The following is a 15983-nucleotide window of genomic DNA, read 5'->3' as shown; positions in this document are numbered from 1 at the left end:
TTTAAAACATTGAGCTAATTTTGGGTCAAAAATAAAGAAAAATGAGGTCAAATGTGTCCTTCTGGACATTTTGGGGTCAAAGGTCAGAGAACCACGGCATGGAATTGGAATGCTTTTTCTCATCTCACGTTTCTAGACATTCTCATGTTAGGTTCTCATCACCAAAAATGGACCCTTCTTGTACATTCCAAATAAACACCAGGCCTTTAAATGGGTTGCATATTCCAGCCAATCAAATGCCAGTATCGGTCACAGAAGGGATGGAAAGATGGAGGTCGTCCAGTGGGCGGGCTGACTCATAACTTGGTGACCATTACAATAAAAGCTTTCATTTTGGGCGGACGAAAGGTCGCCCGTCATAGGATTTCCCCCTCATTCCCGTTTCCACGGCGACGGAGGGCAAAGGCACCTGACTCGATGCTGTAGACGATCTGGGCGTTGCGTCCCGTGTCTTTGTCCAAGGCCAGCACTTGCAGGACGGCCGAGCCCACGGCGGCCGTCTCGTAGACGCGGGCCGAGTAGGGCGTGCCCACGAAGGACGGCGCGTTGTCGTTGGCGTCCTCCACGTTGACCACCACCCGCACTAGGTTACGTTTCACTGGGATGTCCTGGTCGCGGACCTGAGGTGGACAAATTGGTCAAGACATTGTTATCCAATACTTTGTTTACTAAGTCGACAAAGTGGACGAATTTTGGCCATGGTAGAAACGACTCTTGATACCCTCTGGCGGACAAATATGGGTATTACATCAATAACGGCCGAGGAAGGAAATATTTCAATTTTCTTATGCTTTATTTATTTTAAGACATTAATAAATCATTTCCTTTAAATTCCTCTCATTTTTATGTATTTACTGACATATTTCATACAAAATTGGGAGACTTTGACCCATTTTAAAGGGGTCAGTTGGTACTTTGTGATATAATATTTCGATTTTTTTGTAATAAATTGATTAAAAGAACTGGATTGAAAGCTCTGAATATTCCGTTTTATATGGATCTGAAACAAGGATTATTTTAGCTTTTTTTAAATACATTTTTAGATTTGACAAAATGATTTTTGAACTAAAATACATTAAAAAATGATTAAAAAAATGATTTAAAAGGGGGAAATTAGGAAATATAATAAACATATCTATTAAGTAGAATAGTAATATTGCTCACCATGACGGTAAGGACGTGGCTTCTGGCGGTCTCGTGATCCAGCGCCTCGGCGGTGTAGAGCGTCCCCGTCCCGGGGTCCAGTTTGAACTTTTTCAGGCTGACGGGGTCGGTGCTACTCAGCAACGTGAAGGTCAACTTGTTCTTTTCGTCCTGGTCTCGGGCCTCCACGCGCAACACCTCGCTACCGGCCGGGAGGTCTTCGGGCACGCTGGCTTCGTACTTGGCCCGGGAGAATTCCGGACGGTGGTTATTGGTGTCAATAACGCGGATCAGAACCTGACAAAGAGGGAGATATGCTAACGTTAGCTAATAGTGCTATAGCTTTAAATGTAGTGAACCGCTTGTAAAAATGTTTGGACCAAAGTCTAAAAAAAGTTTTCCCATCATCCTCCAAATATCCCCAAAAGAAGAAAACCACGTAAACCATTAAAAAAATCTAAATCAAAGTCAAAAGAAACATTAAAAAGAAAACTAAATGTGAAAAACGACATAGTAAATGCAAAAAAAGAACTGCCATCAAATGAAAAACGCCTAAAATCTGAAAAAAAAAATGAAAACAATAAAAAATGTAAATAGGGTAAACCCCAAATTAAATCTAAACAATCCTAACTAAACACTAGGCGGAAAAAAAGAATAAAAAGCCACCAAAAAATATGGAAAACATAAAAACAGTGGTAATACAAAACCCTAAAAATATGCCAAAAAAATTGTTAAAAAATGAAGAATGGAATTGAAAAAATACATCCTTTCACAAAGTCAAACATGTTCTTTATGGGATGTATTTTTTGTATTTTTTTAAAAAGAAAAATCATAAATAAATCAATAAATCTCATAAAACCCAAAAATATTTTAATTTGAGACTTGGATGCAGGATCTTATTGTCATTTAAAAACAAAAATGTCATATTTCATGTGGTTTTCCCCACAAATTCAAGTCAATCAATCTGAATGGAGGTCCTCCAATTCCTAACCAAGAGCCAAAATGGCGCCATCCGGGCAACCCTTTCCAAGCATAAAAGGAGCCATTCTGTCATTTTCCGCCTTTTTTTAGCAATTCTTTTCATCACGGACATTTCCCACCGTCCCCTAAAAATAGATGATGAAAAATTCTCCATCTTTTGGTGCTAAGATGGCGCCTCCTAAAAGAAAAAATCTGGCCTCCTTTACTGTAAGCCTTTTCACACGTGTCTTTCTTTTTGGAGACCTTTTCCACGTTAGACATGCCTTCCAAATGTCACGCCGCCGAGTGAAAGCCGCCCCCGGGAGGGCGCATTTTTCAAAAGCCGTGGACAGCGAGACCCTTCCTTTGAGGGGGGGCTTTTTTTTTGCTTTTTTTGGCATGCCAAAAAGAGAGCACTTGGGAACTTGGGCCTGTGTTTTGGAAGCGGCTATTCCAGGCGTGCGTGACTTGTTCTCATGTCAGGCCAGGCGCATCCCCCCCCCCCCCCCCCCCCCCCCCCCGGACGGTGTCTCGCAACTCGGACATACGCTTCCGGTGACCCAATTAGCATTTTCTAAAAAAAAATATGTCAAAAAGTGCTATGAAGGCAAATGGTCAAAAAAAAAGGATATTCTATGTGTAGAAAAGGGCATTGGGCTCAAATGTGGCTTAGTTTTGACAAAACGGTGATTTTGGATGGATGGTGTTTGGTTAGCTTGATGGCTAACAGGCTGCCATCCAAATGATGCCATAAAATAGGTGTCAAAGTGGCGGCCCGGGGGCCAAATGTGGCCCGTCGGATCATTTTGTACGGCCCGGGAAAGTCAATGATGGGTGGCAACTTTAAATTCAAATGATAGATATAGTTGGATACAAATTGGATGGATTTTCAACTTCAATTTTATTCTATTTTGTGCAGTTAAAAACATCTAATAATTAGCAAAAATATGTTAAAATATTTTCTAGTTGGTTACCATTTTTTCTATAATTAAAAATGAATGAATATTCATAAATACTTCCATTTTATTCTATTTTCTGCATTATAAAAAATCAAATAATTAGCAAAAATATGTTAAAATATTTTCTAGTTGTATTGCCATTTTTTCTATAATTAATGAATATTCCTATTCATAAATACTTCCATTTTATTCCATTTTCTGCAGTATAAAAAAATCAAATAATTAGCAATTTTTTTTAAAATATTTCCTAGTTGTATTGCAATTTCTTCTATAATAAAAAATGAATGAATATTCATATTTACTCTTTTTTTATATATGATTATCATCTCCATTTTCTTCTATTTGATGTACTGTTTCAAAGTAATAACAAACTCAGCACGCCAGTTCATTTTTCAAATTCTTTCCGTTCGTTTAGCCAGCGGGAGGGGGGCGGGGCAGGTCGCCAGGAGGCGGGGCGGCTATGAAAAGAGGCGGGGCAGTGTTATCGCTCCCTCAATCAAAGTCATATGGAAGCTTTCAAAGGCTCAAAACTAGGCGCGCTTGCCAATTTTCCCTCTTTTTAATGTTTGAATATGTTTTGATTTCTTTTCTTTTGCTTCCGGGAAGAGCGGACGCACAATTGTAGCGTGCTGTTAATCCTGTTTTGGGAACACGTGCTTCCGGCCGTCGGGAATTAATCCTCCGATAATTGAATTCAGAAAAAAAATGAAAGTGCAATGGCGCCTTTGCTAAACGTGATGCTTTTTTGCAACGCTGTCACGTCACCCCGGCCCTTCGCTATCGCTCCATCTGTCATGTGTACACCCGCCGTCTCAGTCACGCTTTTGCGCAGCGCTCCCTAGAGGAAGTAACACACTCTTGCACACACTTACACGCACACTCGGCGAATCTGGGGCTTTCGCCGCTCGCCGTTTGCTCGTTTTTGCGCTCATCGTGATGTAAAAATGTCCCGTAAAATGCTACAACAAGCTAATTTTTTAATATATTTTGAAGACAAGTTCATCCCAAAAAAATCCAGAAAAAAAGGTCAATACAACTAGAAAATATTTTAACCTGTTTTTGCTAATTATTTGATTTTTCTAACTGCAGAAAATGGAATAAAATTTAAGCTTAAAATGGCCAAAAAAAGGACTAATGTTGTTCAATTCCAGTTCAGGTTTGATTGTAGCTCAACTGGTACTTTTAAGAATGTAGCATTGTTTGCTAGCGTGGCGCTAAATGAAAGGGCGGGCGGCCATGAAAGGCCGCATTGATAGCCGGCGACACCAAACGGATTCTTTGGCGGCCGAGGACAAAGGACGGCATGCGCGAGCGCCCAGAAGGCTAGCGCGCGGTTACGCTAGCGATTCTGGCGGAATCAGGCGTGACCGTGAGAACCGCCACTCGTGTAAAGGAGGGGACGCGTCGCCGTCCACATTTGCATATTTCCCTCATATTAGAATCATTCTTTGCTTGTTTTTCGTGGGAAATTTGAAGTAAAATATTAAAAAATGCTTCCAGAAGATTAATATTTAATACCCCATTTTCATGAATAGACAAAAAAATAGTAAATGTTAGTTTTGTCAATTTTTCTCATTGGTAAAAGAGCGGAATACTCAGAGAAAACCTACAAAAGCCCAGGGAGAACGCACACAATCTTCACAAAGTGGGGGATCGAACCCTCGACCTCAAACATGCGAGGCAGATGCGCTATCCACTTTACTAATGTATTTGAATTAAACTGGCTGTAGTAAATGAACAAGAAATTGAAGTAACAATATCATAAACATTTGCATACTTTTGAGAGCCCCGCCCCCCCAGTTTAGGCCCCTCCTACCTGAGTGCTGACCGTCCGGGTGCCGTCGGTGGCCTCCACCGTCAGGTTGTAGTTGGACTTTTGTTCGGCGTCCAGTGGGCGGGCCACGATGAGCGTCCCGCTAGCCTTGCCCACGTCGAAGCGGCTGTCGTAGTTTCCGCCTAAAAACAACAAAAATGGCGTCACGGCGAGGAAGACTGACAAAAACGTCGTTTGGATGAACGCCCACACGATCACAAAAGGAGAAATAGTTTAGCGTGTGACTTTAAATGAGTTTGTTTGGACCCGCCCACTAAAAAAGGACATGTCGTCCTACCCAGAATGACTTGTTAGCGGTCTGCTAGCTAGCATACTAGCAGGCCGATTTGTTTACTGTGTAGGATTACATTAGTGGAGGCATTTTTAGTTTGTCACATGCTCAACATTTCGGGGCACCTCGAAACAAAACTTTGGGGAGCACAAATGGGGAAAAAAGGGGTGTGGCTTCGGATGTATGTTTACATGACAACGATGTTTGCTAGCTGGAAAAATTGGCATTTATGGTAGCTATTCTACAAGCAAAGCTGATTTTTTCATATTCTTCCAATTAGATGAAGATTTTGAATAGCAAGTACTTTGTTGACGGTCAACATTTTTGGGTTTTGATTTACAATCCAAAACAAAAATGTTTTTTTAGCAATTTAAAGTAGTTATCTATATTTCCTTCATGTTTTGTCTAATGTAATAGTTATTTTTAGTTAAGTAAGGTCATCAATTGTAATTTAATTGTTTTAAATGACCAATTTCCATAGTATAAAAAAAACATTATTTTTCTTCCCTAACCAAGTGACACTGCCACCTATCGGCCTGGCATGCACATGACACTTTTCCATCATCGTAGTCATGTAAAAAAACCTTACATTGACACGTCACAGTGGAAAACGGGCAGGTGAAAATAAAGAGAGCGAATGAGGATGAGGATTGGACGCCGATTGGTCTGCCAGCAGATACCTTCTGCTGTACAATTGTGGTCGCAAGCCATCTGAAGGACGTAAAACATCTCCGTGTCCTCAATGCCTCCTTGAAAGCATAACGAGGCACGGGAAGAAAAAGGCAAAAGTAGCGCGACGATAAGAGAAGAAGAAGAAGAAGAAAAAAAGGGGTCATAGCGACATGTTCAGATTTCCACAAGACGGGAGAATCGGGCACTCACCGGAAACGTGGAACCAGACGGGGACGTCGGAGGACTCGGTGGCCACCACGCCCACCATGTGCGCCACCGGGTCGCTCTCCATCACCGAGAAGGAGAAGGGCGACTCTTCGAAGAGCAGCGGGGCGGCGTCCTCCGGCACCACCGGTTTGGGGATCCATTCGATGTGGAGGCGGCACGTCGACGACTTTTGCGGACGTCCGTTGTCCACCGCTTTGATCTGATGCCATTACAAAATCATAATAAAACACTTTGCATTTTGAGTTATAAATATGGCAGTACTTCCCCTAAGGCAATCGATTTTATCGGATGGGAAGAAAGTGGGAGGAGCTTCACCCACCGTGAGGATGTCGTACTCCCCCGCCGCCGAGAACTTCTTGGAGGACACGGCCCCCGTCTTGGGTTCGATGAAGAACTTGCCCTCCTCGTCGCCCTCTTCGATGCTGTAGGAGATCTCGGCGTTGGCGCCGCCGTCGCGGTCCGAGGCCACCACCCGGTAGACGGGGTCGCGGCGGGCGGCCGGACGCTCTTTGTCGGGGCCGCGTTCCCGCTCGGGGAGTTTGATCTTGTAGATCTTCTCCAGGAAGAGCGGACGGTTGTCGTTCTCGTCCAGCACCCTCACGATCACGCGCACCGTGGCCGATTTGGCCGGGACGCCCTGGTCTGTGATGGTGACCTGTGGGGGGGAGGGCAAAGGTCGTGTTTGGAAAAAGGTTTGTTTTTGCTCATTGGCTGCAAAAAAATTGGTTATGAAATACTTTTTTTTTGGCTTACTGTTACTGTCAATGGCGAGCAAGGGTAAGGTCTCCCTTGACGGATATTTGTATGTATGAGAAGTGACCCAGAAAAAAGTGCTAAAATAAACAGGAAGTGACATGTGAATGTCCCAGAAAATGGACGACGGGTTGTTGAATCCTTATGAAATATTTTTTTGGCTTACTGTTACTGTCAATGGGGAGCAAGGGTAAGGTTTCCCTTGACAGATATTTCCAATGGACTTATGGGAATATGAATTGGACCTCCATTTTGTGTCATTTCAAGGTACTTATTGTCAATTTTGGATGACTTTCTAGTCGACTTATGTTGTTTTCGGATACGTGCCTTCAAAATAAAAGCATTTAATTGCGTACGTAGAGGACGGATGAGAACAAACACCATAACTGACTTTTTTGGACAACATCTACTCTAAGCCGCCGCCCCTATTTTGCCCGAGAGCCTCGTCGGAGCGTGGCGTTTTGGCGGACAACAACTCCATTAGCCGGCTAATTGAAATGACGCTAGCAAATGGCGCGAGGCGGACAGATGCTTCTTAACGACGCCCGAGTTTGTTGTGGCCTCCTTTCACGGTGTGTTCAATGTCCTAAGAAAGTCCCCCCCTTATTTTTTTCGTTCTTCGGTCCGCGATAAAATCTCGTTAATGACACATTAAAGCGCATCTGTTCTTTGCGGTCGGCGATTTGGACGATTGAAGGCGCTCAATGGAAGCGGCCGTCCTTTTCACATTTATTTTACCGTCGACGACTATTAGTCGGGATTCCACAAAAACAGATTCATTTGGCTAATGGTGTCCCACATGAAGAATAATCTGAAACCGTGGTGGACGACGTCCAATGGGAATTTCTATAGAGTATAGCAATTTACAGTAATCCCTCGTATAGCGCGGTTTCACTACATAATTGTTTTTTCTGGGAGAATTTTTTTTGACTATTTTTTGACTATTTTTTGACCATTTTTCGACAATTTTTTGACCATTTTTTTGGGTAAATTCATAAAAATGTGAAAATCCATGCTAAAACTAGCAAGGATAAGCCACTCCCCTTTCCTACACTTGCTACTATGACTCAGCACTTTAAAAAAACAGGAAAAAAAATTTTTTTTAAATACGGATGACCCTACCTTGTAGTTTTTTATTTATCTGGTCTACATAAACCCTGATAATCGAGGGATTACTGTAAATAGAAAACACAGATTTTGATGGTAGACGACACAACCCGTTTGTTGACACTATTATTGTCATAATACTAGTATAAAGAGATTTAAAGTTTCACCAAATTGCACAACTAACAACAAACACAAGTAATCAATAAATAATAATAAATAAAAAAAATCAATGAATTGCTCATGCTAATCTGTCTGCCTTTTGGCTTTTTTAAAAAAATAAACCACCCTGGTATGAGCTTATCTGGCAACCTGCACTAAAGTTTTACTCTGGCCGCAGTACCTTTTTTCGCCTCCATTCTTTTATGGCACTCTTTTAAACTGTTCAATTGTAGTTGTTTTTTCCGATCAGTAGCAAAACATATATTGAAACTTTTGTGACGCAAACGCTTCCCGACAACTGATTTTCTTTCTCAATTGTTTCTGGCTCGGGTTGTAGAGGCCATTGGTGGGCATGCCCGGGCAGGTCGCGCTCCTGTCCCTCCCTCCCATCCCGTCCCCCCCACGCGGGAACGGGGCTCTTTGAGCTCTCTGTCCTTTCCAACCCCCTCTGCTCCGACTCCCCCGCGCACCCCTTCCGCTCGTAAAAGTTGAAGGCGCCCCACGTGCGGGTGCTTTAGCGGGGTCGTCAAAGTGCAGCTGCTGAAAATGGCTTCCGGATTCCGCCACCCAATTTAGGGGGGGAGGGCTTAATATGGTAAAAGACTTCCTTTTATCGGTTTGAATCGTAACATATGGTTTTTGACCCAAATTTCTAATCTTTTTTTTCCAAAGAGTACAAATAAAACGTTTTTACACTGGCCAAGATTTCAATTAACAGTAAAAGGAGGAAGACGGCCCCAGGGCAGCCATCTTGGTAGAGGCGGCGTTCCCATTAAAGACGACATATTGGCATTAAAATCCAGTTATGACTAAAGGATTGTCCACCTGAGAGGATTTTATCCATGTCAATGCTTTTGCTTTTTATTTAAAAGGTCGCCATTGACGGGACTAGACGTCCGACCATTTAAAGTACTAAGCCACAGGTGTCAAAGTGGCGGCCCGGGGGCCAAATCTGGCCCTTCGAATCATTTTGTGCGGCCCGGGAAAGTCAATCAAGAGTGCCAACTTTCTGTTTTAGGATCAAATTAAAATGATATTAATAGGTTTATATTACATTTCCTAAAATCCCCCCTTTTAAATCAATAATTGTCATTTTTAATCCATTTTTCCTGTTTTCGGTTCAAAAATCCTTGTAAAAACTATAAAAAAAAAAAACAGAATATTCAGGGCAGTTAATCCAGTACTTTTAATTAATTTATGAAAAAAAATCTAAATATTGCATCTAGCCTATCGAGTTGGCGTTAATGCCGCCACGTGATTGGACGTCTGTTTCCGTCAATGGCATCAAATATAAACCAAAAATGAAATTCCTTTTGAGTACACGGTCATTGAAATGAGCCATTAAAATCCATTCTCACGCTATAATTGAAACACAGAACACTATCTGAGAAAAAAAAAAAATGGCAGCTCGGGCGACAGATGTACGAGCGGGCCCGTGCCGCCCCTCCCCGCTGTAATTAAAGGCCATGAAGAAGAAGAAGAGGGGGAGGAGGGGGAAGAGGGGGAGGAGAAGGCTAATTAAAAAGGCGCCATTATCAACTTTGCACAGCCGAGGTCAATTAAAAGCCCCGAGTGTAAAACATCCGCGGCCGCTTCGTGTCGGAGGAAAACCAAAAAAAAAAAAACGCGACCAATCGAATTCGGGAGGCTTTTTTAGTGATTTATGCGGGTGGCGTTTTAAATTGGAGAGCACTAACTTTTAAAATGAGTGTCCTTTCAAGAACATCTTTCAGCGTTAACCACAGAATTATAGACATTTACACATGATAAAGTGGACCGACCGAGAAAGACCTCAAATATGAAAAGAAGAGAGGAAAAAATGGAGCTTCCAAGACATTTGGACGTGGGAACGGGACATTTTATAAAGTTATTTTCTGGACATTTATAAAAAGGCTGGAAAAAACTAAAATAAGATGGAAATTATATCTTTAAAAGATGAAAAATTCAGAGTCTGAAGGCAGTTTTATGTAAAGATGAGCTTTCTTATAAGGAGAGCTTTTCAAATGGCTGGAAACTATACAACAAGTCCGCCATTTTGGGTCAGAAATGTCCCAGAATATTATTATTTTTTAATTAAATCCCTTAAGACAATTTTATAAGTAGACGAGAGTATTTATAAGGAGATTGTAAAAAGTATCCACAGACAATGTTGGAAACTATATAACAGGTCCGCCATTTTGGGTCAGAAATGTCCACAAAGATTACTTTTTTAAATCCTTCAAGGTTTTTTTTTTTTTTAATTCAGCCCCTGAAGACAATTTAATATAAATACAAATAATACAAAGACGAACTTACTTATAAGAATAGCTTTTAAAAAGTCTCCACAGACTATGCTGCAAAACAAATAACAAGTCTGCCATTTTGGGTCAGAAATGTCCCTGAATATTTTTTTTTCTAAATATTCGTGAAGGTAACCCGTGAAGGTTTTTTTTTTTTTTTTTAAATTCAGCCCCTGAAGACAATTTTAAATAAAGACGAGCTCACTAAAGAGACCTTTTAAAAAGTCTCCACAGACTATGCTGCAAAACAAACAACAAATCCGCCATTTTGGGTCAGAAATGTGCTTGGGATTTTTCCAATTGAGCCCCTGAAGACACTTTTACATAAAGACTAGAAATTTAAAACCCAGCTTTGTAAAGTAAAAGTGGAGCACCAAAAAAAAAAGCCTCAAGGGGCCATAGTGGAAACCCAATAGGAATGCCGCCCGCCATTTTGGTTCACAGCCCCACTTTGTTGGGAAAACAATTTGACAAAATGGCGTGAAATGTAATAGCCTTACCTCCAGAATGTGCTCGTCTTGTTGTTCCCTGTCCAACTTTCTCGATGTTGTCGTCAGGAGGCCTGGCAGAGAGGGAAAACATTCTGGTAAGCACGTTTTATTTTGAAAATCCAGCAGAATCCAATACTTTTGACAAATGATACACAGGTGTGGCCGTTAAAACGTTTCTCGCCGTAAAGAAGTCGGCGGAAGGAAGGCAGCTGCCGGTCGTGCTCGGACACTTGAGAAATGTGGCAAAAGCTCGCAAAGATTCCAACGCAAGCTGTCCAAACAAAGGCAAAGAAAGACGGCAGCGCCACAACGTCAAAATAAGCTTTTGTACTTGTCTTGATTTTGTTTTTTTAGCGAGAGAAACAATGGTTAGCATGTTTAAAATCCAAATTCGCTAATCAAACAACGTTTTTTTCTAAGGTTTATGCTAATTTTTGACTGAATATTGGCCAGGACGGACGTCCAATCTGAATATTTGAATATAAAAAATATTTGAATTAAAAAAAATGAAAACACGTTTGATATTGAATTAAAATTGGTGAGATTATTATCCATAATTTCATTATTTGTGTCCATTCATAAATAGACCACAAACACGATCCGACATCGAAGGGTTAAACTTCATATTTGAGTCCATTTCACGTTTGTTGTTGTTGCTTTTTTTTGCTGTGCATTTCAGGGGTAGAAAAAAAGGCTAATTGTAGCTCGGGGCAAGTGGGCCAGCCAGCGACCAATCCCTTCCCCGCCCGCCAAGAAGAAGAAGGCAGGATTTCCGCCAGCCAAGGCCAGCCGACGAATGCGGGCCACAAATAGCGTCGGGTTGAGCACTGCAATTAGGAAAACCTTCCTTTTCCATTTTGGGACCTCCTTTTTGGGCCTCTTTTTAATCTTAAACACAAAACTACTGATTTTCATTCAAGGGAAAGAAAAAAAAACACAAGTTTTTCTTTTTTATGGTGGCCGACTGAGAAAGAAAATATCTTTGGAGTAGTACACGCCACGGAACAACAATACGCTCCTACGTTCATAAAAAAAACAAGCTGGTCATTTTTTTAAAAACTGTCATTGAGTTTGCAGGTGTCCAATCCACTAGAAGTGGGAGGTTGGCAGAAAATGGCGTGGAGGAGCAACGTGTACAAAAACAAAGATTGAATATTATCGCATGCCTTTTCAATGGTTTTCCTTTTACAACTCACTACAATAATAAAAACTGCAAAAAAATTAAAAGAAAAACAGCAAAAACATAAAAAATATATTTAAAAAAACAGCAAAAAATAGGTATATATAAAATAATGCAAAAATAAATAAATAAAACGAGCAAATCTATGGCGAATTACGTTTTCATGAAAAGGAGGTAGGCACGGTACTTTCAAAATAAAATAATGTAACATTTGTGAGGGTAAGTTAAAATGGCCAGCCAAAAAAACCAGAGCTTTTGACATTTTTTTCCCATGTAAATTGCAGTAAAAAAACACATTGCTTGCTTTTTGTTTCTTGTAGTTTTGATTAAAAAATGTGTTTTTTTTTGGCTGTTTGATCGAAACTACCATAGTAAAGTACGGATGATTTTACAGTATTTGACAGCTCTCCTGACCATTTGAATCAGTAAATATGGCAATATGTAAAGGGCGATTTGGTCAAAAAATGGAGAGCCATAAATTGAGGGAAAGTGTCTCTTTTTTTGCCAGTAGCAGCGAATTGGATAGAGCAGACTAGATAGTTTGACCTTGGCACAAAAGCAATGAGCGAGGAGGAAGGAAGGAAGGAAGTTGTCAGAGGCATCCTTTCCTTATCGCGCTTCCCGACACGGATGGAACGCAGCACAAAGGTAACGGCCGCCAGCCAATCTAAACGCTTTATTGGAGCCATTTAAAAGCAATTGGAACTCGGGGACTCAAACCACCACGATTTATTCCACCAACAACTTTTACGCTCCATTCTAGCGGACAACAAACAATAAAAACGGCGCCTTTCTTATGATTTTTTTTTCAAAATAAAATATATATTTTTGGACAACTCATTCGGGCAAGGGTCACGGAGGGTGCCGCAGCCTATCCCAGGCAAACACGCCGACGTCATCACGCCCGGTTACCAAGGCCACACGGGCAAAACAAATGGTCGCTAAGGGTGCTTGTCAGTCAACTGTTTAACCAGAAAGCGGCTATCTTTTACCAAGGTGAAATAAAAACGTCGACCTTTGACCTTTGCTCAAGGTTTGTCAACAGGACGTTTTTTTGTTTGTTGAAAAAGGCGTTTCGACTTCAAACAAAAATGGGGCTTCAGTTCAAGGTAGAATGAAAAAGGTTTTTATCAGTTTTAAATTTAAAGGTTGAAGGTTTTTAAAGGTTTTTATTTATAACTTTTTATTTTTATCTACTTGCATATTTTTTTGTTGAATACAAATTCAAGCACCAACGTTCAAACCAAAAAAATCCAAATATTGACTATAAAACTAGTCAAAAAATCAGGTTTTTCTCCATTTTTAGAAGAAAACAAATTAATTGAAGTGTCAAAATAGACTTATTTGCATTCAATGAGTCCATTAATGTAGGCGGGGCTTGTTTTAAACCAAAAAGGACACTTGAAACAAAACCCTGGATGCTTTGAAACCCCTGACGTGGATGCTAGCTTGTTAGCTAGGAACACGTGGCGTGCAAAAGATAGCTTTTGGTTCCTTTCCGCGACTTTGTAGCGACGCCAAGACCCAAACGGAGGTCCGGCCGGCCGGTGCGCATTTAGAACGTGTCATTAGCAGGGGAAAAAAGGCCTCGCGTGCGTGCGGTGGACATTTTGGCAGAACGGCAATATACGTTGACGCGTCCCATTTTTTTCAGAGAGAATCTTTGAAAAGGAAATGGCTACATTTGACGCTATGCTACCGCCCAACATTTTATAAAATGACAATGTCGCTGAGTATGGAGAAATATTGGGGTAGACAATTGTTGGTGCCTCACCCAAGATGGCCACCAAAGTGAAAGTTTGTCACTTTCACTGGCCGGAGCCCAGGATAGGCTCCGGCACCCCAGTAATTATCGTGAGGATAAGCAGCTGGGATAATGAATGAATTTCAAGGCGAATGGAGCCAATGAGAAACCAGCTTTCGTCCGCCATTAAAAAAACTCATTTTTGTAATTATTAGATTATATATATATTTTTTAAATGTCTTTAAAAGTATACAAGAAGTGTATTTACGTTTCTGGAAATGTTGGATTTCTTTTGACGTTTCATAATTTGTACTATTTTTGTATCTTGGATCAAAAGCTACCTATATTTCATAGGAAATGTTTGTAAGTAGAGGTGGCCTTTAATTTAGCATTTGTAAGTAGAGGTAGTCCTTAAATTTTGTCATTTTTTTTTGTATTTTCAAAGATACATTTTTGGGCAAATTCACCAATGAAAATCGAGCAAACTGCATCACTATATTGACCCCGCCCCCTTTCCTGCCACATTTCCATTTAATCAGCAATGTAGAAAGGGCAAATTAAAGTTAGCCAGCTCTTACATTAATGATTTCCCCCGTCTACTTGGAAAAACTAGCGGCGCTACTTGCTAGCGTTGCACGTCCTTATTTGGGCAGTAAGTTCAAATGGGCGGCGGTAACTAAAATAAGTCGGCGGCGACCTTTTGGGAACGGCGAAAAAGGACCGCACGCACGCATAAGAAGCCGATAAAATATTAATGTCGACGCCATTTGCGGAACGCCGTGTGAGAAGGGGGGGGGAGGAGCCAAAATGGAGCGCTTCTTACCTGTTCTGGGATTAATGGCGAAGAATCCTTGCGGGTTCCCGCTGGTGATCCGATAGGCCAGCTTGTCGCCGGATTTGGCGTCCGGGTCCACGGCGTCGATGCGGACCACCGACACGTCCTTGGGCGAGTTCTCCATGACCGACGGGTAGTAGACGGCCTCCGAGGCCTGCGGCGCGTTGTCGTTGACGTCCTGGACTTGGATGAAGACCTCCACCATGGCGGAGAGGGGGACCACGCCTCGGTCCGTCGCGTAGACGCTCAGCCAGTAGTGGGGCGTGCTTTCGTGGTCAAGAGCTTCTTGCGTGCGGATCATACCTGGGCGGGGCAGAAATGGGATGTCATTGGTTTTGGTTTATCAGAGGGACATTTTTCATTCATGGTATTCTTTTGTTTTGCGTGATTTTTCACTATTTGCATTTTTTTTGTTGCATTTTTTTTAGTGGAACACTGCAAAAAAATGGGGGAACTCTGTGAAAAATATTTTTTGCAATATTCCGCCGCTCTCCAAGTTTTTTGCAGGTTTTAACAGAACACTGCAAAAATGTGGGAATTCAGTGAAAAATATTTTTTGCAGTATTCCCCAGTTTTCCGCGTTTTTACACTATTTGGGTTATTTGTTGAATTTCTTTTACAGAACACTGCAAAAAATGTGGGAATACAGTGAAAAATATTTTTTGCAGTATTACCACATTTTTTGCAGTGTTCTCTTACAAAAAAATCCAGCAAAAAGTGAAAAAATATTTATGTAAAAACCACTTTACACCACTGCATATAATATTTGTAAGTGTGAGAAAATACTCATAATATTCATTTCTATGGGAAAGGTTGATTTGAGATACGAGTCGGTCCTGGAATGCATTCAGGTCGTATCTCAAAAGGTATGACTATACAGTAATCCCTCATTTTTTGCGGTTTATAGGTTCAATGGCCTGCCCCAATATGTCAATCCCATTGGTGATACTTCATATTTGGACCTTTAATGTTCCCACACTGTAAAAAATGTCAGTATTTTTGGCCGATTAAAGCCGCAAAGTGGCCAGGTACGGGTGTAAATGGTCGGGTATGGTGTGGGTATGTCGTGCAGAGGCCAACGGGTCAGTGGGCTCTTTCCATTTGACCGGCGGGGAAGTTTGTTTTACTGCTCTTCAGCTGAGCAAACAAAAGAGCTTTCAAGTCACCACCTCAATCGGAACCGATGGAAATGGGTGTGTGTGTGTATATGGTGGGTGTAAGTGTGTGTGTGTGTGATGGGGGGGTCTAATGGAAGGGGGGGGCGTAAAAGAAGCAGTCAAGACGGACCAACCGGAAACACATTACATTGACAAAAATCCAAGTGTTTTAACAAAAGAAATCCTGCGTCTTTTTGCAGGGGATTCATTG

General features: G+C 41.4%; 1 protein-coding gene across 1 annotated transcript in view; it reads right to left on the bottom strand.

Moving 5' to 3' along the window:
- The window catches only part of fat1a (FAT atypical cadherin 1a), a 46295-nt gene that overhangs the window by 18994 nt on the left and 11318 nt on the right, over positions 1 to 15983 (bottom strand). The window contains exons 3-10 of the mRNA XM_077719762.1: positions 14604 to 14918; positions 10866 to 10927; positions 6387 to 6722; positions 6050 to 6266; positions 5848 to 5916; positions 4879 to 5018; positions 1165 to 1440; positions 410 to 620 (exon numbers count right to left, since the gene is read on the bottom strand). Coding sequence (XP_077575888.1) covers positions 410 to 620; positions 1165 to 1440; positions 4879 to 5018; positions 5848 to 5916; positions 6050 to 6266; positions 6387 to 6722; positions 10866 to 10927; positions 14604 to 14918 — 1626 coding nt within the window. The remainder of the gene's footprint in view (positions 1 to 409; positions 621 to 1164; positions 1441 to 4878; positions 5019 to 5847; positions 5917 to 6049; positions 6267 to 6386; positions 6723 to 10865; positions 10928 to 14603; positions 14919 to 15983) is intronic.

This window comes from Stigmatopora nigra, chromosome 6, assembly GCF_051989575.1.
Source record: "Stigmatopora nigra isolate UIUO_SnigA chromosome 6, RoL_Snig_1.1, whole genome shotgun sequence".
NCBI classification, from domain to species: Eukaryota; Metazoa; Chordata; class Actinopteri; order Syngnathiformes; family Syngnathidae; genus Stigmatopora; species Stigmatopora nigra.
This window is presented reverse-complemented; position numbering and strand designations above follow the sequence as displayed.